Source organism: Electrophorus electricus, chromosome 8, assembly GCF_013358815.1.
Source record: "Electrophorus electricus isolate fEleEle1 chromosome 8, fEleEle1.pri, whole genome shotgun sequence".
In the NCBI taxonomy this organism is placed as follows: domain Eukaryota; kingdom Metazoa; phylum Chordata; class Actinopteri; order Gymnotiformes; family Gymnotidae; genus Electrophorus; species Electrophorus electricus.
The window spans coordinates 20811004-20837366 of record NC_049542.1 but is presented as its reverse complement, the minus strand read 5'-3'; the positions used below and the strand labels follow the sequence as shown (position 1 = coordinate 20837366).

Here is a 26363-nt window from a genome sequence, read left to right as displayed (position 1 = left end):
TTTGACTTTTGGGTTTTCATTGGCTGTAGACCATAAGCATCAACATTAAATTAAATAAATGCTTGAAATGGATCACTCTGCATGTAGTGAATCTATATAATATGCGAGTTTCACTTTGAATAAAAGTGTCAGCTAAATGCCGTAAATGTATTCATGAGGTTTCGTGTCTCTCCCTGGTCAGTAGGTCTTGCAGCCTTGGGATGTTGGCTCTGATATGGAGTGCCCCATGTGTTGTGAGGAGATTTCTGGTCTTGACATTGGCAGATTCCAGTTCTTTTCTTGGCCAGCATGTTATGCCTCTTGGGCACCTGATGTCTGTTAGGTTATATGTATTTATGGCTTTGATGATCTTATTTCCATTCACATGACTTTTGAGTACCTGCCTTACCCTATGGAAGTAGATGAATGTTAATATCGTTCTTGTTTCTGCCTTATGTTTCCTGTATTATTGGAGGATCTAAAGGCATCTGTAGATGTCCTCCGGGTCTGTTATAGGGCCTTGTCATAGTTCAGTTCCCGCTTTCCTGATCACTTTGTCTCAGCCAACCACGGTTTTACAGCCCAGATTCCAGTGATATTCTTGTAAATCTGGATGAACATCCTTTGATTTTATTGATTTTTATTATTTATTTATTTATTTATTTTTATACAGAACTAGGCATTCAAGTATCTGAGTCATATACTTTCTTATAGTCAATCCAGGTGATGCTTACATGTGCAATACTAGAGAGAGGGAGGAAAAAAAACCGCAGATTTTTAAATTTTACCATCAAGAGTTCATGACTGTTAGAGTTTAAGAATGGAATGTGTAATTGTTTCTGAATGGTATTTAAACACATAAAATGCATCTTCAAGTCTGCTTATCTCTCTTTCTTTTTTGTATAAACCTGTCAGATTTTTATTAGAGCCATAGCCACACAAATACCAAATGCAGTTGATTGCGGTTAACAGTCAATAACTGGATTGACAGGAGTCTTCAGGTGTACCAGCAGACAGGAGTTCCACACAGTCGTATTTTAGAGGAGCAGAAAGGGCATGATGGTGGAGATGATCTGCGTTTCTCTGAGCCCTGCATCTTCTGGCTTCACTCCAATATGGATGGTATGACCGATCCTCCAGCCTATGTGAATTACCCAGAGCTCTGGATGATGATGACTGCTTCTAATTTTCCATTTATTTTTTTCTGTATCAATCCTCCCCTTGTAGCTTTGGATGAGAGGCTGGACAAGCGTGTGGATAAGATGTTGTCTTCAGGCCTGATTGATGAGCTGAAAGATTTTCACAAGCGTTTCAATGAAAAAAAAATCCAGGATAACAGGTGAATATTTCCAGTTTACCTGTTTGGATGTAATAAATGTATTTTATGTAATTAAACCACTTCAGCACAGATGCAGTTATCTATGAGATGAACGTAGTTTTCTCCTAACCAAATATTCTCTGTATTTATTAAGAGGCAGTGAATTGCTATATGGGATTTGTAACAGGCAAAACCTGTTTTCTGGAGTTGGAATGTTTAACATGTTTCTGCATGTTGCTAGGACTTTGTGTTCCTGTAGACTGTAGGCAAGGAGGGACATCAAAGTGTACTTAAGTTACTCACTCCTAAAAGGATATCAGAAACCTCTGTAGGAATCCATCAATATTCTCTTTGTTTTGTGTGATTAAACCTGATTGAATGGAAAACATCTCAAGAAGCTTGAATAAGAATCCTGTTGTTTTCCTATATATATCAAGTACAGGAATTTGGAAATGGCTCAAAACAAAATATAACACTAACAGGTGCCAAAGGTGCACTGACTTTACTAACGTATGTAACTGTAGACAAATTCATAGGACACGGGGGCAAACAACCTGTAGAGCACTTATTTCACCCATCATTTGTGTAACATTGCAGAGTGAAGAGTACAGCTGTGTAAACATGTACGATGAGATACTTCTGTAGCACAAGAGGTGTGAGGGCCAACAACAGTGATAAGAGAACAGTGGGACGTTGTGCATAGGAGAACTGATATGACACTTGAGAGAATCTGACTGCTTACTTCAGGGATCCATAGGAGTCTTGGTGGGCATATTCCTTGTTCCAGGGTTGTGTGACTTGGCTCATACAGTAATGCACTACTCTTGGTTTGTGGACAAGAGAAGCAATCACCCATTCAGTGATGCTTCTGTGAAGCTAAGTTTATTTAGCTCCAGAAATAATCAGCATGTGCTGCTGAGGATTCTGCTGAGGCAGTTCAGTCACAGATGTACAGATAATGGAGCAAAAGAAAGAGCATAGATCCGTGTAGTGTGCCTGTACTGATATTTTCACCAGTTGAGAAATGGGTACCCACTTGAACATGCTGGTCCTGATTTTCAGGAAACAGGTCTGTAGATCTGTTTGCAAATGGGCTGATATACTTTCAGTTCTGAGTGTGATTGGGTTGTCTGCTGTGGTTAAGTCCACAAACATAAGCCAGTATGGAGCTTTTGCTCATATTCACACAATCATCCACGGATCCGTTGACTCTGTTCTAACTGCAAAGGGACTGAGTAGCAGTGTTAAGGAAGGTGAGTGCCTTTTGAGATGTTTTGATCACTCAGATGTAAGTAGGACAATAGCACCTTAGTCACTGAGAGGCCATTTTGTCCTTTTTAGTACAGGAACAATAACACATTTCTTCCCCTGGGCACCAGGACAGTAATTATTTGAGGTGCTCTTGTGATGACTGGGATTGGCTTCCAACCACAGTGTTTTAGCATGTATAGAGTTCCACAGCCTGGTCTATCTGCCTTTTTTTACAGTCTTGAATAGCCCTAGCACATCTTGTTTGCTGATTAGAAGGCTGTGATGGAGGCATGGAGGAAGTATTTGGTTTTTCAGTGGGGTTGGGTGTGGCTCTGCAGTAGAGTGGGGGACATTAATCTTTCTTGAGGGCGTGAAGTTGCTGACTGAAGTTGCTGCGTTAGGTTGCTGTTGAGTTGACCGTTGGAAGTCTATTGTGTGTCAAATTTGTTGAGGGAGACCAATCAAGGTGTGTTCATAGCATTAGGGTTAGTTTTGTACTTGTTTCCAGCTTTACACACTGACAAGCAGTCTTTTGTTAGCAGATGTTTGTTCCAGTTTGTCATTCTGATTCCTTTTAGCTGATCTTATTGCAGAGTTGAACTGGCTTCTGTCTCATTTGTACTTTCCCAGTCCCAGATTTAGATTCTTCAGGCATCTGTAGGGCACTCAGTTCTTTTGTGAACCACAAGTTTTCACTGTTGTATTTAACAATAGTTTTGATGAGAATGCAGAAACTACTGTATGATGTTACCTTATTTGTGATTTCACTAGTGTTTTTACAAGCACTGTTAAACCAGTCTGTTAAGTCCACATAGGCTCTGAGGTTTACAGTTATATCAGTGTTTTTTAAAATTTCATTAAATATTGTTTACATATTAGCCTCTGTCTCCTGTTGTCTGATTGGTGGGTTTGGTGTGTCTGGGTGAAGGCAGAGGCATCGAGGGCAGGGTCAGTCGCTATGGTGCTGGCCGTGGCTCGATGAAACGGAAGGCCAAGGTGAGGCTGTAGTTTATTTTTAGTAGTTAAAAGGTCTATTCACTTTTTCCTTCATCACTGTGTGTTTGAAGGGCATCTACCCCAGTATCAGTGTCTCATGTGGTGAACGAGGGCCCGAGGTGTGCTCGCCTCCCCAAAGTTGGGATACTTTTGTGTTAGGTTCCCTGCTTGTGCTTGCTGGCAGTGTGGTATTCCCGGAGAAGTTCCTCATCAGAATGTTGCAGTTCTGTGTGGAAAGCCAGTGCTGTTCCATCAGAAAGTGACAGCAGATGTTCTGTAGAGAGTTTTATCCAGATTTTGAGAGATTAAACTAAAGTGTTTTCAGTTATTAACAGCTCCAGCTAGTGTTTCAATTAAAAAACGTATTACAATTTACATATATGGCTTTTATCTAGGTTGATCTTTTATACCAGCAATGATATAAATCTACTTATCTTTCTACATGTTCTGCGGCATGCAATTAAGTGTTTACTGTTACTTTAAATTTTACCACTTTAGTGATTGTGTAACATGCACAACAGAATGCACACAAATAACAGGCTGGCCTGCCTTTGCTGAGATGGCAGTGTGCAGTGTTACTGGAGCTGCCTTCTGATGGTTTTTCGATTTTTCACTGCCGTTTCTGTCATTGCTCCTGCTGACATTACAAATGGAGGAACTGTCATTTTCCATCACTAGTATCAACTGACTAATATTTTTTTGTTCTCTTTTTCCTCCTTCTTAATGTTGCTCAGTGATTTTTAATGTCAGACTATGCAGCTTGTTCACAGCAATACAGATGTCTTGGTACTGGCAAACTATTAGGCTTATGCAAGCTATAATTTTACTTAATGCACATATCCTTAAAATAAAATGTCATTTTTTTGGTCCAAAAAAACTCAAAAGCATTGAATTAATTTGCCATGTATTGAAGTACTGCATTCATTCATTCTTCCCTTGTGTATGCTCATGCAGGTGAATGAAATAAGCCTTCCAGGCAGCCTGGCCTCTAAAACACAGGGGGAAACCCTTCTTTGGCAGCTGGACTCAGCAATGGTATACAGAGTGTGTGAAACGTAGTGCTGGTAATGGGGTCAGGTACATGGAGGTTCTGAAGAAGAGCATGCCCATCCACCTTACGATACATTCACCAAAAGCTGGTGGAAGCATAACCTCCTGTATAAAAAAAAATTTAAAAAGGCTTTATTAACTGACAGAAATGGGACATATGTTTTTGGCATTTTGTGTTGTTTAAATTTCTTTACGTGTGTGTGTGTGTGTATTTTCCAGTCAGATTTAATCACTTAAGGTGCTAATAAGTCTTTGTATTTTTTGTTTTATGAGGAAATATTAAAAAAGTGTTTCTGCAGACTGAAGGCTCAAATTACTAGATTTTTTTTCAGAGAGATGCTGCTGTCAACGGTATGGTGGTTTCAGGCCTCTGTTGTAACCTCTGTTGTAATCTCTGGTGTAATCTTTCCTCATGGTTATAGATTTGATGGCATGCTATAGAGGAGCTGAGTCAGTGACTGGTTTCACAGCTTCTGATAGAAGGCCAATCAGCTGAAAATGGAAGAGCAGCACTGGAAACATAAAAAGCTGTTTGGGGTGGAGCAATCTCTCACCTCATCTTCCATGAACAAGACATTTTCACTTGGTTGAGGTGGTGGAGGATTATAGTCCTGAAAAGTGAAAAAAGTAAAGAATACTGCTTTTGTTTTGGAATAGTTTTGGGGTGTCTGAAGGGGAATGGGTCGATGTCTTTACTCACAAGTCGGCCTAACAGTGATTGAGTGTTGTCTGGGTTGTTAGGCTGAGGTTGTGGAGAGAAAGATGGAGGGACAGACAAAAAGAGAGGGAGAGAGAGAAAGACTGACAGAGACAGACAGAAAAGAAAATTTGTTGAGGATGAATGACTGAATCAGTTATGCTGATCACTAGGAGTATGCCGGTCTAAAGCTGCTAGCTTTGCTGTTGCCTTCTCTGCAGGAGTGTATTGGGTTGTTTCTTTGTGAAGTTTGTTCACTGCTAGACATTATTAGAGGGCCTGCAGTGAAATGCACACAGTTGCCCTTACTTATCAGTGTTGATTATTGATTTTTTTTTTTAGTCTGTGCTGCCATTTGCTGCTTGTGCATTGATATTGGCTGATTGGCCGCAGTGCGGAATGCATGCGTGTCCTGGGGATGCAGGGCTGGCGGATGTTGATGACACAGCGCTCTCTGGGCTCCGCCTGAGATGGGTGGGGTTGCGGAGAATTGATGTGCTGCTGGCTGGCTGCCCGGAGTTCTGTCGCGACAATTGAGACCCCCCCCCCAGCCTGCCCACCCCTCCACCCTACACTTGGCTACTGTCTCTGCTTGGACTAGCAGCAGTGGTTGGCCACACCTCCCTGAACTGGCCACCCAGCCCCCAACCCCCCCCCCCCCCCCCCCACCCCCCCCCCCCCCCCCCCCCCCCCCCCCCGCTGGCTGTCTCCTCCTCCAAGCTTTCTCGTTTACCCGTCTCTTCGCTCTGCCTTTGTCTGCCTTGCTTCCTCCACTCGTCTCTCCTTCCACTTGTGGTGCCATCACAGAGCAGGAAGGTCACACTTCACTCTCCTCTCCTGTCTTTCTCTCCGACTGGCTTTTGTGCATGTACACACACGCACAAGTCTTTACTGCCTTTGTCATCTTGACCACTCCCTGTCTGCATTCTGCCATTGGGCTGGTTGCTGCTCTCTTGTCTGAGGGCAGGTGGGTTACTTGAACTGACGCATTGTCAGTGTGTTGCATGTGGGGGTGTGTTGAAAACCATCAATATGATGAGGTATCGCAAAATGAAATAAGTACCAATGCAGCACACTATCTGGATTTCCAGGCAATAGCAGGTATCTCAAAATCCTTCTTATCTTGAAGTGTCATAGATTCAACTAGTCTGCCAGTTTCAGATGCTTGTTCTAATCTGTGTTGCAGTCAGGACTACCAGCATGGCATCTTCCAGTCCATTGGGCTTAAAGAATTTCACGAGTATCTCACTGCTGGTGGAGACGTCAGCGAGGAAGTGCGCGAGAGGCAGAAGAAGAAAGGTGAGATGCCAATCACTGAGCGGGTCTTGCACTGCTAGCTGCTGTCCTCCTTGTACACTTTGAGAGGTCACACTTCTACGGCTGTGACGGAGAAACCCAACACCTTTTGCCTTTTGCTTCAAACTTTTGCCAACAAGCTGGTGAAAGATGGAGGTGTTCTTGATGCTTTTTTTGCAGTTGAACATTTCTGAAAGCCCTGCTGTTCGGCTGCCGCTCTGTAATACATCTGATCTTTGTCAGGGTTGTCTGATCTGTGGGATGGGTTTCGCTCGATATTAGCCTCAAAGATGATTCCTTACTTTCTAACTGGCTGAATTTCACACCATGTGCAGTAAAGGGATGTACTGAATGTTTTGGGAAAGAAGCAATTAAAATAATAACACTAAGAGGAAGGAAAACCATTTTTTTAAACTTATAAAAGATCATAATTCATGTGGTTAAATCACTCTCACACTCATCAATTTATTATAGCATTTTACTCTTCATCTTTCACTCTCTCATTCACCGTCCCCCTCTCTCAATCTCATTCATACTCCACTCACACTTTCTCACTCTCTCTTTTATCCACTCACTCACTCACCATGTAGATCTAAGAAGCTACGCTCATCTCCTGTGTTGTAATGGTCAAGCCCTTTTTTCAATGGGGATAACAGATGATAACACTGATCTCATCTTGGTTTGATTTCTGTTGACTTTCCCTTGCAACTGCCACTATGTTTTTGTAGGCCACTGAAGCTTGAGGTTCACATCCTTAACCATGCTTATATAGCAGTAATCAGTCAATTTCTAAACCCATTGAAGGATGTGATGGAGAGAAGCTGGGAAGAAAGGTTTACTGAGTTATGTGGAGAAAGCTGACAGTGCCATTTCTACAAAAATGAGGGGGGAAAAGTTTTTGGCATTGCTAGATTTGCAAATTGTGTGTCTCGATCTTCCTCTGTCAGGTATCGAGGCCCTGAAGCAGGCAGCACGGCGCTACGCTCGAAAGCAGAACAAGTGGGTGTGTAACCGCTTCCTGAAAAGTAAGAGTCTGTTCCCTCCACAATGCCAGCTCTTCCTTATCTCTTCTATATCCTCAGGCAGAGAAATTCTCAACTCTAGTGTGTCTGGTTCGGCTTCTACCATCTATGCTCCTCTTCCTTACTTTTTTCTATATTTTAATATTTATCGGTGTATGCGCATGTGCATACGTATGTGTGTGCACGCGTGTGTGGTAGATTTATGGCTGCTGCTCAGGGTAACATAACACACTCACAAGTTTCTGTGTCACTGGACTATTCTGCAAACAACAGGGCCAGCAGTTGCTAAATGCAGGCTTCCGGAAAAAGCCTTGCTGCCTGGGGAAAAGACCTGTCAGTTCCTCTCCATATGGCTGTCTGCTCTATGAGCCACTCTGCTGAATGGATCAGCACACAGTACATGCACATCTCAGATGATCGAATGCACTTGATGTGTATTTTTGAACTCTTAGCAGAGACTGTGTGTGTGTTCCTGTGTTCCTCCACTCTCAGCATGGTCTGTTGGCCAGGCAATCACAGCTGCCTTTAACGAGATGGGATTCGCACAGGCCATTAAACACACAAACAAGGCAGGAAAAACTACCCCGCATAGGCTCCGCTTGGGATGCTCTCTGGCACCTCCGGGCTGCAGGCACCATGCCTGAATTCTGCCTGGGTAAAAGAGCAAAGCAGCTGTTAAGAAGGAACAGTTGCACTCAAGGCCTGCGCTCAAGCCCTGTTTCCGCATTCAAATAAAGCAGGGAGGAGGAAAAAAGCCTTAAGGACGCTCTGTAACCAGATACGCTTGGGGCTCGGTTTTCCCCGTGAACTTGAGTTCTGCCCTCGCGCATTTCCTCCTACCCCTCCCGCCATGTATGCATCCATCCGTCCATCTAGCCTTTCCACGCTGTTCACATTCTTCCTGTAATGGCTCACCATCCTGTGGGACCTCCTTTGATCCTGGCCCCTTCCTCCTCGTTGACTGCACGTTGGCCCTCCTCCCACACAGACACCTCCTCTACTTACCCCTCTTCCACAATAGACTGAGTGGGGCTCGGATTTCCTCCAGTGCCTCATTTATGTCGCGAGACCCCCCCCGATCAGGTTTCATTGTTTCCCCATGCATGGCTTGCAGGCTCTGCCTGCCTTAGCACAGCATGGAGCAAAGCAGAAGAGAGAGGGGTGAAGGCTTGGTGAGAAATCTGGTTAGAGCTTAAAGGGATGGGGTGGAAACGGTGGCTAAATCTGATTAAGTGAGTGTCTGTCTCCTGCCATATGGGCCCTGCTCCTTGCCAGCCTCTGGGCCTGCCATAAGGTCTTCTGTGGGGGACCTGAGGGCTTGCAGAGGTGTGGGAGACTGCTTTAGAGGTGAAAGGCATGGAGGCTGAGGGCTCTAGTCAAGGACGAAGAGTAAAATGTGCTTGTTGAATGTATAGGGACTTGCACCACCACTGTTTTGATTGTGAAGGTGCATTGTGTTTTTCTTTTAAAACTATGTTTAACTTTCATTGTTTTTATTTGTTAGTTTTTGGACTTGCCTACAGCCCTTGGAACTGACTACAAAGGTTGACTGACACATCCTCGCACCCCCTGTGCATGTGAACCATGTGTTACATTAGCTGCCTGTCAGGGCCTAAAGAAGGGTCTGCCCTACGCATCGCTCTACCAAATGCTTCTTCATTCTAATTACATCACGCTGTTCTATGAGGGTAATGCTCTCTGGCCTCCTGCGCCTCCTTCAGCTGCTCATTGAGCTGCGCTTAAGCCCGTGGGCTCCTCCACCACCTCTCAGCACTGACCCACTCTCCTACACCCATGTGCTTGGCCCATGCTGTTGCAACTGCACACGCCACTAGGCCACTTGCTGTATTTACATTGCTTTTGTTGGACTCCCTTGTGGGTTGTTTTCATGGTTTAGCCCTGATTCCCTCCCCCACTCCCTCAGATGACCACTCTAATCCAGTCAGCATTAGCTGACTGCCTGGAAACCAGTTGTGGATCTGAGCCTCTTGGGATATGGGCTGCTGAAGTCATGGGCCAAACCTATGGCGAGCATCACTAACGAGCAGATAATAGTCATAGTAACATCAAACTTTTTCTTGCTGTAAGAATGTGAATCTGGACCTTGTATAATTTCCCAAATTCTTTATATATATGTGTATGTGGTTGTTGTAAGTTTGGTTATATAGTATGAAATACTAGAGTCCAAGCAAAAAAACATCCAAGCCACTCTTTAACTAGACACTCCAAAGACCCAGCCGTCAGCACATAAGGCTCAAGTAATTTTACACCTTTGCTCAGAGCTTTTGAAGGTAGTGCTTGCGGTCTTTTATTGAGTTTTGTGTACACTTCTGTACAATATGTACACTTAAAAGATCCGGCAATGAAACTGAAGCATGGCTAATACAGTTGCTTGTTCTTGCAGAGTAAATCTTTAATTTACTTTTCGGGTTGGACTAATTTCCCTTTTCTATTGGCAAAACATGTTGAAAGTGTTTTGACACTTGTGCCTTTTGAAAAATGAAACTTAATATTTTTCAATGATTTGTTTTTACACTATAAGTACTGCCCTCTATTCTTGGACAATTTTGTGGAAGTATGTATGTTTTGAGTTGGTGATTGTAAGAGTAGTGGCTGCATTTATTTTTAGTGGCTATTCATTTATTTTTTCTATTTTCTATTTTGATATGTGTCTATAGGAAACAAAGTTTCTGTGTTAGTAGTGTCTTTTAAAACTGTGTCTCTAATCAGACACTGTTTTATAATGGATCAGTGAACACACTGTTTCATTTATTTGGCCAAGGATGTGTAAATCAGTCCCCCCCGATTTGAGTCATTGGAGGAGGCAAACCCAGCTGAAAAACACAGACCATTGTTGGATGTATATTGGGCTGTATTATTGAATTAGACAGGCGAGTGTTTTGAATGATGAGGCCTGGTCCAGACTGAGCTCATAGTGGCTTGGCACAGAAAGCTACCCACAGAGGTGTGTGTGTGTGTGTGTGTGTGTGTGTGTGTGTGTGTGTGTGTGTGTGTGTGTGTGTGTGTGTGTGTGTGTGTGTGTGTGTGTGTGTGTGTGTGTGTGTGTGTGTGTGTGTGTGTGTGAGATGCACGTGCTCTGGGGAGTAGCCCACAAGTTACTGAACTTAATTGGCCTATTGTGGATGATCACACTTGCTTTTTTCTCTGACTGAGATACTGTGCAGTGGTGTGTGCTTGTGTATGAGTGCTTACTGAAAGGAGATGGTTTGAGTCCATTCTAAGGAAGCATAAGGCATCTGTGTGGTGCCCATGTGAGCATTAAGTAACAGCTCTTTGCCTTTTGTCAGCAGCACGGGAAACCCGAGCAGCATGTGCAACAGGTGCGACGCTGAAAAGTGTCCCCTTACATGATGCACAGCTACTTCTGTCTCTCTCCCTCTGTTACAGAAGCTATCCCATACACATGTACTCACTGTTTAAGCCTGTCAGCTGTCATCTTGTGTGTGTGTGTGTGTGTGTGTGTTATTGTCATGTCGGAGTGTTATTGTGTGCCCTGTGTCTGCATGCAAGTGTGTGTGTGTGCGTGTGCCGTTTAAGATAAACTTTCAACTTTCATTTAGTAAGGCCATTTGCCAAGGTGATGTTTTGATAACAGACAGATGAAATGCAAGGCTATTTCATTACCCCTTGCACTTTTTAACACCACACATGCCCGTCACACACAAACACAAACAGGGTCTCACACACACAAATGACTGAGGCTTTATCATACTGAGGAGCAAAGTCCTGTAGCTATAGCTGTGAGTCAGAGAAAGGTGCGCTGTGCTCTCCTCCTGGACCGCTGATCTTGGCAGCACAGGTGTGATGTTGTGGAATGCCCTCTGATGGCCCTTTCCCTGTCTATCATTAGCTCAGTCATGCTGCAGGAAGAGTATGCCATGCATGACACTCGAGAGCCCTGCGATTAGAAAGCCTGCCCTGCGCTGCTGGCCCCCCAGGTCTGGCAGGATTATTTGACTTAGATTTTACCCAGATTGGAGGTTAAAAGCAGGGGCTCCGTCCGTCCAGCACCTGTCATCCCCCACGTGAGAGTCGCTTCCCTGAGCCCTCTGTCCCCTGGGCCTGGAGAGGGGAGAAGCTGAACAGAGGCAGGCATGCCTTCTCTGCCTGCCGCATGGCTCAGGTAAGCCAGGTGCTCCGGCGCTGGCCTACCTGCTGTCGCTCTTGTCGTTGGAACATAACAGAGGACAAAGGGACAGCAGGCGGGGGAGAGAAACTCCAACTGTGATTAAGGGCGCCGACAGCAGCCGGCGGGTGGCAGCGTGTGGTGGAGGCTGAGGTATACTCCTTCCACACAGGCTGTGGGTGTGGAGAAGAGTGGAGAAAATACCTGGAGAACCTGGTGTCTGTGTGTGTGTGTGTATGTACATTATAACCAGTTTAAGTTGTCCAGTTCACTAAAAGAGCTTTTACCTTTGGATGTTGTTGGACAGTTATTTCTTATCATATTGCCTTGTACACAGAGTACTTTTGAGGTGATTTAGATTACTGATGAGGAAGTATTGTGTTTTTTACTATTTCATATTGATATGTTATCTATATATACACTAGTTGTAAACAGCTAATAAAAGTAAGATATTTTTGCATAAGGCATGAGGGCACTACCTTAGACGCTTATTATTTTTTTAGTGATATAAGCATTGAGCAAACCTTTCAGTAGGTTGCCACAAGCAGGGATATTTGTTTAAATTTGAATGTTTATTTGCATATAAACGTTTTTGTTATGCGCATTTACTGAAGTTTGTATAAAAAAAAATAGCCTTTGCCCTGCTGAGACATGCTCTGTTCCCTTCCGGCTTCACAGAGTTCAGACCTGAGGAATGTGTAAAAATCCCCTCCTGATGGTTGGAGGGTGCTTGGCTGTGGCGAGATCCTCTCCCTTTGACACTGAGGGGCTAGGGTTACTCGAGGGGGTCAGGCTCTGGGGCTCCTCCCACGCTCTCATAGCCTCTCTTGCTGTGGTTGATTATGACCATCAGGTGGAATAGATCATGTTTGCTGATGTTTGATATGGGTGTTATCCTTTTTTTTTTTTCATTTTTCTGCCTTGCTATAAGAGGTTGTGTGGGTTGTGATGTTGTTTTACTGGTCGTGTTTGCTGCACCTGCCCAAATACCCGCTGAAAGGTGCCTCATTGAGGACCGTTATTTGACCTGGTGTAAAGGGAATTTCCTCTGAAAATAAACAAAGGAGTTGGAATATATTTGACAGTCAAGTGTACTTTAAGGCTTGCTTTCACTGTCCCTGACTCTGGTCATGATGGGAGTCAGTGGAGGAGGCAAACCCTGCTGGAAAACACAGATTTCTTGTGCATTTATCAGTTTTTCAGGAAGTAATTAAGCTTTTTGAGCAAAGTACTGGAATTGACTTTAGTGCATTTCACTGACTGGACTGTGCTAAAGATAAACCTAAAAGGCATTAGTCATTATTCCTTAAGAGGGTATGTAGCCATTTGATATAATCAGCTTTTTTTTCCCCCACAAAGATGACCGAAGGTTGGCCACCCACCGGGGTAATTTTGGATGAAGTGGGTGCTTTGTATAGTGCAACACACTGCCAATTAGCTGAGGCCCAGATGGCCCCTGGGGCAGTAAACATAAGAGTTGAGGTGCTGAAACCTTGCCTTTTGGTCTTTCTGACTTATATTGGTTAATGCTGTTTGGAGTAGATTACCCAGTAATTGATTTGGATAATTGAACCATTGTAGCTAATAGGATTAACCCAGGAGTGGTACGGCTCCTATCAGATGTAAAGGCCCTATTTGATCATTTAGACACCAATTAGATCATTTGTTTGAGGACTCAGTCAGCTTTGCATCCCATGCTGAGACCCAAGTTAAGTACATCAGATTCTTGAAAGTCTAAATGATTTTCTTCACTTTCTTTAAACCAAAGGAGTCAGTGTGTGACACTGGCTGTAGGCATTTGTAATGTTCAAGGCATTTCACCTTGTGTCCAAGTCTGATAAGATGTAGTCTAAGCACATGGTCTCACCAAATAGCTATTTGAAGGTATTTTTCTTGGTGTGCGCCTGCCTGTTTTCTGTCTGCCTTTTCGCCTGGCTGAAGTGAAGTCTCCATTCTCTTTTCTCCGCATGACATTCTCTCTGCTCAGCTCTCCCTCTTCGCACTCTGCTTCATCTTGTTTTGCTCTTCCCCACCCTACTCTGCTCAGCCGCACCCTGCTCTCCTCTTCTCTGCTCTCTGCCCCGACCCGCTCTGCTCTCTACCCTGATCTGATCCACTCTTCCTGATTTGGCTTTTCTCTGCTCAGAGTTGTGCCCATTCAATGCTGATTTTGTGTACTCACCTTCATATATTCCCACTTGTAAATGCACTGTAACAGATAAAATGTAATTGTGTTGTGGGCTTTGGTTGTGGGAGCTGACTGTACTATTTGTGTTGTTTTTTTAGGGCCGGGGAGAAGTGTTCCACCTGTTTATGGCCTTGATGTAACGGATGTGTCCCGCTGGGAGCAAACGGTCCTCAGTCCTGCCATGGACATACTAAACTGCTTACAGAAGGTTTGATTTATAAATCCAATCTTGCTATACCCTGCTCTTCCCTCCCCAAAATCAAAATGGTTTGTAATGTGACTATATCGTCAGAAGTAGCCTGTGGAGGTTAGTTGCTGGTTTCCTGTCAGACAGCTCCTTGTATCGATATCATCTGCAGGGCAAAAGAGGCAGTGCTGAAGATGTCATTATTAGTCTGGGCTTTTAAAGTACCAGTCATATTTGCCATCCATCAGATTAAGATGATTGATATGAATTGATATGAATTTTTTCCCCAAATAACAGATTTTTTAAATTTACCACCACAATCTAAGGAGTCAAGTCAAATATCTGGCCTGTTAGCCCCACTACCAAAGATGTAGCATTGAGTCAAATAATAATGGTGACGACAGCTAGCTCAGAGGACCCGAAATTGCTGGTAGATGAGAGGGAGGATATGACCAGTACTACTACATTGATGCTTCTGTCCATCCAGGCCATGTCCACTACATCTTCTGTTAACATGGCAGCTAAGGACAGCGTTGCATCTGTGCCACAAACTGTTGAGCAGCCCAGCTGCAGTGCAGGCAATAGCAATAATGAGCCTTTTTTCTTGGACCTTGGTCCATAACTAAGACAGGCAACTGCATTCATACTTTCTGGGCCATAAAAGAACCAAAATCTCATCAGAATACAGATACTGAATTATCTGCGTCTGAGTGCATCAAAGCATCAAAGACAAAATGTTTTCCTCCCTTAAGATTTTCTTCAGTCACAAATTAAGCAGCGGTGAATGTCAGATCAGAGTTGCTGTGTCACTCTCCCTCTCAAGGGAGTTTTTTTCTGTTCAGTGTGCAAGATATTTGGGGAATGGGTGAACGTACAAATCCATTTTGTGAAGGTTACAGTGACTAGAAACGTGCAGATGTTGGCATATCTGAGCACTAAGGCTGTGAAATGCAAAGGAATGCTATGCTTGCCCACATCAACCAGAGTGCTTCTTGTGTAACTATTGAAAACCCAACTCAAAAACCAGTCTGGGGTTGCGTGTGTGTATTGTTCCAGTAATTTCTATGGTTAATGAGACAAGTACTTTGTGAAAATCATAAAATCATAAGCCAAGTAAAAACATCACAATACTTAATTACTGTAGACTCCATGGCTGATGTAACCCCTTACATTTATACTGAAGTACGCTTCTCTAGAGGGATTTATTGAAGAACGTTTCCAGAAGGTTTTCTTCATTACTAGTCATACTGGAGAAAAATTGTGTAACACAGTTTTAAACACTTTACAGAAGATGAACAAAGATATTAACAGCTGCAGAGGTCAATGCTGGCATAATGCCCGTATTATGTGGAGCACATATAAATGTCTGCATTTGTGCATTAGAGAGAAGAACCTTTTTGCTCAGTGGAGACCATGTACAGTTCACATTCGTTATTGGGAATGAATGATCTTAGCTGATCATCACCAGAAATATACTATACAGAATCAGCCCAAGGCACTACTGAAGAAAATGAACAAATGTATACATTTCTTCTTTGTAATGTGGGATTCAGCAATTTCAGAGCTTAATGTGTTCATCTAGCTTGAGATGACAAGAAAACATACGTTTCCAACACTATCTGATGCTTACAAAGCTGACATACAGAGTCAAGAAAGGGGAAAGTTAGTTTACACAAGGCTTTCCACAGCTCAGATCGACAGACTGGGGACAGAGTTGGACAAGATATCATGTATACCATAATTTGGGAAGTGGTGGCTCAGTGGTTAGGGTGCTTGGCAGGTTGCTGTTTCGAGCCCCTCTGCTGCCGAGTTGCCGCTCTTGGTCCCCTGAGCATGGTTCTTTATCCTTGGTTGCATGTTATTGGAAACTTCCAAAGTTAACCTTTTCTTTATTTTGCCTATGTTGGAACAGAACTGCAGAATTTATTGTTGCTGTATGTGTTGTGAAATGAGACTTTTTTTTTTGGTGATTTTTATTATTTTACTGAATCTGCATTTAGTGAGTGGTGCTGCTGATTGCCATCTCTAGGCTATCGTTTGTTTTCTGTTCTTACTAAGGTTTGAGTAATCTGTCTGTATTAGTCCAGAGGGAACTTAGTTATGTTTGTTTTTTTGCATGTGTTATACTGTTTATTTTATTTTATTTTTTTTATTATTATTATTTTTTTTTTTTACACTACACCTGTGGGGACCCTGACCAGCTGTAGCTCCTGGGCCCACAGCCAGGTTAAATTGCCTTTGTATGCACACGGTGTGAATGCTTAACACTTGATTCTATTTCTGCTAATTTGTCCAGGGAGAGCAGCCGCCTGTTGATCCAATCAGAATTGAATGGGAGAATCCACGTAACAAGCGCAGTCACCACATGTGTGAACTGTGTCAAAAAGTAATCATCGGTGACCTGGAGTGGACAGGTGCGTTCTCTGGCCTGTTTATTTCCACTGTAACTCCAGTCTTTTGCTCTCATTGCACATTCACAGGTGAGTGATTTTAGAGGTCTAAAATGCCCTTTGTTTTCCTCTTTAGCTCATCTCAGGTCCAAAAACCACCTGCATCACGTGCGGAAGAGCCGTCAGACACTGGGGCTGACTTCCTTGCCACAACAGAGTGTTTTAACCAAAGCAAGCCCCTCTACTCTTGTCCCTGACTCTGACATGGTCTGCTTGGAGCCAGAGGCACTAGAGAAGCAGGACAGTGACAGGCAACGCCTGTGAGGTGCTGGAGCTTGGATGCTGGCATTTAAAAAAAAAAGTTTTTTGGCGAAATGGGAGTGTTTGGAACTAATTTCTCAGCTCCAATGAAACAGGAAGCATGAGTATGTATATATATGTGTGTGTAAAAAAACAAACAAAAAAAAAACATTGTGTGTGTATATATATATATATATATATATATATATATATATATATATATATATATATATATATATATATATACGTATATGTGTATATATATATATATATACGTATATGTGTGTATATATATATGTGTGTATATGTGTATATATATATATATATATATATATATATATATATATATATATATATATACGTATGTGTATATAGTATATATATATATATATATATATATATATATATATATATATGTGTATATATATATATGTATATATATATATATACACACACACACACACACACACACACACACACACACACACACAAATGTTTTATTAAAGGAATTTTACTTGCCTGTACTGTTGTGTGTATGAGTGGGTGCTCTACCTTTTATGCTGTTTTAGTTTGCCATACTGTGTGTAATATTGCTGATAAGAGCCTGGATGCCTTGACCTCTACGTGTGTTATTTTAGTCTCACTGGGTGCATGCTATGGCAGGAAAACGTCACTGAGAGAGGTAAGCTAAGTGTCCTATGAATGGAGAACATTCTAAACTGGGGCATAGAGCATGGTCCAGGGCAAAGATCATTCAACAGAGGTGCTGTGAGCAGACCTACACACTGGCAACTGTTATCATGCATATTGGGGATCAGGCTTCCCAAATACTAATTTCCATCATAGCTGTTCTCCTTTAACATCAGTTTATCATGTGAGGTCATATGAAACAGTTAGCATTAAGATGTAGTGGCGTAACTCAGTACATTTTGTCAGTCGCATGTAACATAGTGATCTGTAGTGCAGACGTTTGGTTACCTAATACTGTACATATTGGCCAGGTTAGATCTGTAAGCGCAACTGCACACTACTTACCCTACCTTTTTTTTTTTTTTTTTTTTTGCTGACTTGTTCAGTCTTACTGCTGCTGTCATGTGACTGATAAGAAACCACAGGGCAAGTCTGTAGTGTATTTTAATGGCATAATTTAACCCACAGAGAACTGGGTCAGGTTTGGTTAAGGCAGTCACAAGCCTAAATGGCCAGTTCCATTTCTGCATAAATCTGTCTTGAATGGGCCACAGTTTTAGATCTTTGTTAGCAAACACATCCCTGGCAGTAACCCTGCAAGCGAGTTCCTGGCCCCTAGCTGCATTTGTGGTGTGGCACTAGCTTTGTAAATGGGCAGGCTTCTATGTTTATTTCAAGAAAACTTCTTGGAAAGAGAAACGTGTCCACCTGTGTGTGTGAGAGAGAGGGGAAGAGGTAAACTGGGCAATTGTTGTCATATGCAATTCAGCTAAACCCAATCTTTCCATTTCTTTGTCGTCTCCCTCCCCTCACTGCATTAATGTATGCAGGCACTGCAGACAACAGTAAAACCTCTTTTCTGCTCTGTACCTTAGAGTCCCGAAGTGGGTCGTGTGGTGGATTCAAGCATGTACACAGAAGGTGATGCCTGTAATCTCTGTGCCCATGTGCATGTGTGGTTAGCATGGGTGGGGCAGGTTGGCTCTGAGGGATCACACTGTCAGTGTGTGGCCCAGCTCAACATTCCAGCATGGAGCTCAAAAGTTAGGGAGATTTTTGTGCTCCATGACCTTACACATGAAAATAAAGGTGAATCCATAAGTGAGTCAAGTCCAAATGCAGCCTCCGTGTGAGAGGAGCTGACAGGCTACGAGGTGGTAATGTTTGCCTTTATATTACTACTTTTATCTGCTGTGGGGTTGGTGTGGGAATGTCCATAAGGGTGAGTGTGACTGAATCCTGATCAACTCGAGGCCTCTCTCCTGTGTTTGTGAGAGGCAGTGGGATGTGTCTTAGACTCGCATGTCATATCGGCACATAATCCTAATCCGGCTAGACAAAACACGTAGCCATCTGGAGCTGGTGAGACAAACATGCCTAATAAACACAGTCTTCACAGTCTGTAGCCAGACGTAGCCAAATATTAAACCCCAGTGCAGATGCAAACACTAGTGCAGGCTTCCCTTTTTCAGCAAAACACAACAATTAGACAATGGCAACACGATCACACACGTAGATGCTACATGTCTGATAAAGGTGTTTAGAACACATCTTTTCCTCCCAACTAAAATGATAGGAGGCTTTCTAGAGAATGGCTGATAGTCCTCCCTAGATATAGGAACAAATTCAGTGCACACACACTAGTGTTCAAATTGGGCACTAGTATGATGATTTGATAGCCAGGGGTGAATGGTATCATTTGATTTGGTGATTAATTTGATGAATAATATTTGTACATTTAGTCACTGCAACAGTTTGTGCACATGCAGACAGCATCTTATTGGGTCATGACAGAAGCTATGAGTTATTATTACTCCTATTATGACTGTCATTATTTTTCATTTCTTTATTTAAACCTTAAATGATTGTAGATAATCTGTTCTGGGCTTAATTCCAGCTGTCCCTGAAACAGGCACTAGCAGGACCATGGACTCTTCAGGCAGGGAAAGTGATTATCAGCGGAATGACTGGATGGTGCAAAAACTCGCTGATCTGCAAGGGGCTGTGAGGTGCTATCTTCTGTGACCTTGTTCAGACTGTGGCTGCAACTCACACCCGTGAAGTGTGGACATGCTGGCTAGCTGTGTTTGCCTTCTCAGGGCTGAGCTCTGTGACATCCTTTTTTTTCGCAAGCATTGAACCATGCAGATGTTCCGTGTAGGCTGAGCTGAGTCCATGCGTCGCTCCGAGGGGCAGTGTTTTGTGAGCCTGGCAGAAGCGGCGGGGGGGGGAGCTCCGCACAGTGCAGAGTCACAAACCAAACCTATTATAGCTGAGCTCTTTAAATAGTCATTGTGTGACATCAGACTGGCATGGGGGTGGGGTCATGCACAGTGACGTGCATCCACTCCCTGCTCAGAAGCAGCGGTGTGATCCATGGGCGTGTCTTCTCAGTGCCACCGCTGCCTTCCCCTGCACCATACTATTTCTACCCTCTGTCCCATCCCATGTGCCTCTGTTGTGTGCAAAGCATAGCAAACATGGCACGCACACAAGCTCATATGCAGCCCGCGACGTCATGCCAGCACCCACACAAACGCCTGACCTGTCCGTCACTACAAAAGCGGGGGAAACTGCTCTGTACAGGCATTGTCCACACCCAGCTCTTTTCCTCTCTGTGTGTGTGGGTGTGGGCGGTATGGACCAGGCTGATAGAGTTTGGCAGGCCTGCTGGGTGATGTGGTCCCGTTTGTGTTGGCTGTTAGCCCGCATGCTCCTGTGCCTGTGCTCAACCTTCGGTCTTTGGTGCCATGTTCTCTCTCTCTTTCCCGCATATGCTTTCTCTCATAACCTGTTTGTGGATTTTTGTCTCTGTTGCACAGGCAGGTGGGGACTAACACTTGCCTCATTTGTACGTTGATCAAATCAGGCAGAATTTTTTTCAGGTTTAGGTTTTACCACAGTGTCTCTTCTAGTAGTTCTTTTAAAAGCCACTGCACAATGCCTCATTTGCATCTGAATTTACAGACTGAAAATGGCTTCCTCAGATGTATATATCAACATATGGAGCAAGTGAGAAGCTGTTTCCTATGCATGCACACTGTGCAGTGAGGGTCCACCTAGCAACACAGGCATGACCTCACTATCCAACGCTCTCTGTCTCACACCTACAAGGCTGCTGTGATAGGAGCTTGTTCATCTCACAGAAATAATATTTACCAGCGGTGCATTAGTAACTGGTGTTTGTGTTCAGATTACCACCGCATTTTCTTCCACTCCCTTGCCTGTGTGCGTTTGTGTTCTCTCAATCACCCCCCCCTCTCTTTTTCTCATTTTCTTGAACAAGATCATAATGTACATAATATGACATCCCTTTCTTTCATATTTTAAAGCCTTGCAAGTCACAGTGTACACTCTGTGGAGGACATAAAGGCAGTGGAGAAACGGGGCTGTCACGGCTTTACTCCCCTACACGGCCCTGCCTAGAGAGAGAGCGCTCTCTCCCTCCCTCTATCTCACACTCTCTGTAGTGTTCTTTCCCTGTCTCTTGGGCTGTCTCTGTATCTCTCTGTCTCTTTCTTTCTCTCTGTCCCTCTCTGTCTCTGTGCTGACTGACTGCTACTGTCCAGTAGCAGAAGAACAGCAGACTCACATTTAGGCTCCATTGGGCTGGTCCTACACTGATGTGGTCTTGTTTTATACCCTATACCCTAATCATCGAACTGTATAGTCCTGTTCATGTTCCTCTGATTAGACACACACTCCAACAACTAACTGACCTTGCCACCACACCCTGTTGTTTGTTTGTGTTTTAGTGTTTTGTCTCAGTTGAATGAGAAATTGCATTTAATTTAATTTGAATGTGTTTTACTGTTTTTGTATGCCTGCGGGGGAGGGCTAATGTATTATGAAACTGTTCAGTAGTGCAATCATGTAACCACACCTGCTGGAAGCAACCCGCCCCCCCAAAAGGCCTTTACCTTTGTTTTCTCCCTCTGCTTTGCCTCATGGCATGAGTACTACTGCAGGTGGTACATAAAAGGGTGGGGCTGTATCAGATTCTCTAATGTGCATGCATCTGAGGCTGCCACCTGGTCAACGGGCAATAACACTGGTCTCACTCTGCATTGCTAGCTGGGTGGAAACACAAGAGATTGCCATGCCATTTCTGTGCAGACAGGAAAAGAGCACACCTTCCTTCCTGCTGTCTAATCCATGATATGGGGCAGAGTGACAGATTGGAAGGTCATAGGTCTCATTTGTGATCAGTTCTCTCTATTCGCCATTAAATCACGTTTCCAGTCGGAGCCCCACCCTGTCACATGATCACACCTGCATTTGTGCTTTTAGGATTAGCTCAGGTAAACGTCTTAGGCTCAGTCTGCAGTGCTGAGAGCACAGAGGCCATGCTCTGTTCATGCATGTCAGGGCATATGGCTCTGGAGGAGAGCTGCTTGCTCACACAGACAAGGACAAGGAAGCCGACCCAGAAACACAGCATTGAAGAAGCTCACACTGTCTCTGCAGGCTCACCAAAGTCAACCAGCTGGCTCCACCGGTTCTGCATAGGAGATTAAATTGGTTTATGCACACAGGAATTTTGTGGTCAATCGTGTTAACAGGCTGTTGGTAACTACAACATTTATACACCTCCCTGACTTCTGGGTTACTTTTTATGTTTAGAATTTGCAAGGAAATATCTAGGTGTAAAAACACATTACTCCTAGCAGAGGTGTGCATAGAGAGACTGAGTTTGATTTCTTAATGCATTTGGAATGCACTTTCTCTCTCTTACACTTCACGCGCACACACACACACACGCGCACAAACTACATGAACTGAATATGCATGATTGACAATCAAAGTGTCAACTGTATGTTGATGTGTGTGTTTGGTAAATGTGTTTTTTGTAGTGTGTCCAGTGTTTTCCTCTGCATGCGGGCGGGCGTGCATGGGGCAGAGAATGGCCCAGGCCTGCACGTTTCCTGTCTGCTTATGCAACACAGGGGCTGCTGTTTTCTCCTCCGCTTAGTGTTTTCCCTCTTTCTTCCTGCCGTTGCTGTTCCACTCGTCCTCGACTTCCTGTTTTCGTGCCGTCCCGTTAAACCCTTTCCCCTGGGACAGGAAGTGGCAAGGCATGTGGCTGCTGTAAGGAACCAGTCACTGCCACGGAGCTTTAGACCTGGGATTTAACCACACTCTTCATGCGTCTCAGTGTGCTTATGTCATTCATCCTGTTGGCCACCTTCCAGACACTGGCTTCAGCTGCTGCAGGAACTGGTAGGCCTCGAGACTGCAGTTAAAATGGCATTATTGACCTTGTGGGTATCATAACTCGCTGCAACTGACTGTCTAAAGTCTGATGAAATGTCTTTTCTGTTAAGTAAAAGTTGAAGTTGTGATGTCTGAAGGGGTACAGGAAGTGTGTGTGTGCGGGTGGGGGGGCGGGGGCGGGGACGGGGGTACATGCCTGTGGAGCTGGAATCTAGCTGTTAACTTCAGTAGGCTTTTATTGGCATTACCATATTCATTTACAGTATTGCCAAAGCAGTACTGTAGTAAAACATGAATGAACCTTTGCAATGTTAAGGAAATTAAGAGCTGATAATATATTGAAATAACTAATTGGTGTGAAAGAATAATTCAAGTTGAGGAAGTTAAAGAAGTGAAAAGAAAGGAAAAGTTGCTCACACCTTATAGTGCGCTGTAAAGACTAGCGTTCCTTTCATATCACCACAGGATTATAAGGAAAAGACCAACAATACACACAAGGAGTGACTATTTACTTTCCGGTGTGTGTTTTGTGTGTAGCTCCATGTGTGTACAGAGGAAATGAGAGAGGATGTTTTGCAATACCACCTGAATAAATGTATATCAAAGTGAATTTAAAAAAAAAAAAAGGTTCTTTTAATACCTAAATAAAGGAATTGTTTATTCACACATGTTTATTACAAAAATATGTACCCACAATTTAGGATGTCCACAATGTCAAATGTTTCCCAAATATTTCTGCACTAGGAACGGTGTCCTTTTCTAATTTATCTGAATGTAGTGTCACTATGGTGTATGACCTTAGTGTCTGTATGTGGTGAGAGTGTTGTGTACTTATTTTGAGAGTGTGTGTGTTGGGGGAGGGGGGGGGGGGGGAATGGGATTTCTGTATGTACTGAAGTGTTTACCCTGTACCTCAGAAAACTACTCTGCTGTGCTCTCTTCTGAGGTCTCCTGGATGTTTTCCTCTCAGAACGTCTGAGTGCATTTGCATTTATCTCTGAGACCTGGCAGTCTTGTACTTAAACCCTGGTGAACCCTGGCCCCACCCCCACTGCCCCGCTCAACTCTTTCCTACTGCCACTCAGTTTATTCACCTCCATTTACCGTGTTCACATTTTTGTTTATTGTGTCGGGAGTAGTATTTCTGTCCTGAATCAAGTGCTTGCTTTTGGGTTGTGGTTTTTTCTATTTTTTTTGCCTTTCTTTTTTCATGCCGGCACGCCTGAGTGTTTTCACTGGTTGCCTGGGTACGGTGTGGACTGCTGACCACTGGTCGCCGCGGGAGATGGAGGAGGGGAGTGGCTGTGCTGTGCTCTCGCACTCTGCAGTTTAGAGGGTTAGCGCGCTGTCTTTCCCGCCATCGGGTCCGGCCGCAGAGGAGGAGCTCTGGCACAAAGGCAAAGTGGAGAGCGATTTCCCGCCAAATGCCTTGCATGTAAATAAGCTGCTTTGGCGGGTGGGACCAGTAACTGACTGCTGCAGCTTTAACTCTTTCATTGCTAGTTTTTCACAGTCCCTGTACTGTCTGAAGTATGTTATAGGAAGCACATGGTCTGGCGTTGTGTCCATAATTATGTAACTAAGTCCTATAACTGGAACATTGGCAACAGCTGATTTCTTAAACATATAAAGAACTTTCTAATAGGACTGAAATTTCCACTGCCTTTGGTCTTTTGGCCAAAAATATTTTTGTTCTATTATAAACACTATGATCTTGTTCTCATGTGTTTGTTTTTTTGGGCCTGTGATTTGTAAATGATATTATTTATTTATTTTTGTAAATTGTAATTTATGTCTTTTTTTATGTCGTGGATGTATGAACTAAGCAAGAAGTTACTTAACACTATATCTTAAATGTTTTCTTTTGACACATTGACACGCATCTTTTTATCTTGAGGTTCTGTCTCAGAGTAACATCCCGAATAGAAAATGTGTTCAGCTTTAGAGTCCAAATACAGGTAAAGTAGTATATACTTTAATTTCAGCACACCTGCTCGTTATTGGAGTGCTGTGTGGGTGTAGATTTTATAGGGATTGGGTACAGTGAAGTTGTAATTTACTTGTTGATTGAGGGGAAGTAATGTTGCTTTCACATGCCATGGTTTATCTGCGCCCATAGAGGCAGAGTGGCCAAAGGTGTAATACTGGTGTCAGTGAGCTGCGGAGAACTGATAGAGATCTTATTCTTTACTGGTAAGCAGAAGAAATATGCACATTGTTTCCAACTGCTCCAAAAACATTGCGATGTTGTCATAAAACAGATTAGCAAGCAAATGAGCCTCAAACTGTCTGTGGGGCTGAAGTAAACACCTCTCAGTTCCTCTTAACCCTTTGCTGTGGTTCCTTCTCTCACTTTTCTCACTCCCCCTCTCAGTGAAAGTGCTAACGGCTGGTGTGTTTTCTTTGGCCCTGTGCCTAGTAACCATCCCACCTGCTTCTGACATCACCTGGAAACACCCGAAAGTAAGTCTTCACTGCTACAGGAGTCGGGAGTGAGCGTGTCCGCCCTCCCTTCACCCGCTGCGCTGGGCAGCTGCAGATAGCCTGCTCTGCGTCCCTCTAATGTATTGTTTTCATCTTAACTGGACAGGCTGGGCATGTCTGGACAAGTTCTGATAATAAAAAGTGAAAAATGACCAAAAGGAGTGAACATGATTTAAGTTCTGTTTCTGCACTGAAGAGCATTAGGGGCAGTATCCTTGTTTACTGTGAAATTCATGAACATACAATGGGGGTATTTCCCAACCCAAATAACTATTCCTTGGATCAGATTTTGCTGGCCACTGACACAAATGTAAAATTACTTTTTTCATATTTATTTTAGATGCACTGAATTTATAGATAATGAGGACCATAAAATAAGTTAATGTTATTTTAAAAATGCAGTTTTGGTTATGAATGTGTGTTCTTGTGTTTTCTTAATCTGTGCTGCCCCCTAGTGTGAATATCTGCCAAAAACACCCATTGTGTCTCCATGGATAGGATTATATCGCTATTGATAAATGTTTTTATTATTTATTGCTCTTATTGCATTTTTTTTTATATGAAGAATGTTGAGTCATGTTGTGCCATAATATTACTGAAGGTTGCACATTCATGGGTAACAAATGTCATGAGAACCTGCCATTGTTTTTGTAGGATTTAAACTTAAAATTTATTGTCTTAAAGAAATGCAGCCAATTAAAGTGGTTAGAAAGTGTGATTTTTGTTGTTGTTGCTGCCCTAATTTTGGTAAAAAATAGTTAGGAAGTAGACTATATGCACACAACTCTGAAATTGAACAGGTAGAATTGGAATTCTGATTTGTTTAAACATCTGCAGGGACTGGTTAAATTGCTCTGTGGACTGACACAGAACGGGAAATATTTGGTCGAGTGTCACCAGTGTTAGTGGACATGTGTGGTTTGATTTGAATCAAACCACAGCCTCGCTGTTTAGATTAAATGAATCATTGTGGTTTAGCTTTGCTTTACAAACTAGAGGATTTTAGCCTCAGTACCATGGACAGCGACACTACTGCTGCAATCCTGTGTTTCATCCTGTAATATCACATTATCATGAGTTACCTGAGAAAAAGGATTTCTGAGTTAATGTAGAATAATGAACTCAAGTTCACAAACAAAACTGAACATAATAAA

General features: G+C 43.2%; 1 protein-coding gene across 1 annotated transcript in view; it reads left to right on the top strand.

Moving 5' to 3' along the window:
• Positions 1 to 16997, top strand: part of trit1 (tRNA isopentenyltransferase 1) — a 47250-nt gene extending 30253 nt beyond the window's left edge. Inside the window, exons 5-11 of the mRNA XM_027006334.2 lie at positions 971 to 1101; positions 1207 to 1318; positions 6478 to 6590; positions 7535 to 7612; positions 14043 to 14152; positions 16428 to 16545; positions 16658 to 16997. Coding sequence (XP_026862135.2) covers positions 971 to 1101; positions 1207 to 1318; positions 6478 to 6590; positions 7535 to 7612; positions 14043 to 14152; positions 16428 to 16545; positions 16658 to 16845 — 850 coding nt within the window. The 3' untranslated portion in view covers positions 16846 to 16997. The remainder of the gene's footprint in view (positions 1 to 970; positions 1102 to 1206; positions 1319 to 6477; positions 6591 to 7534; positions 7613 to 14042; positions 14153 to 16427; positions 16546 to 16657) is intronic.
• The last annotated feature ends 9366 nt before the right edge of the window (positions 16998 to 26363 follow it).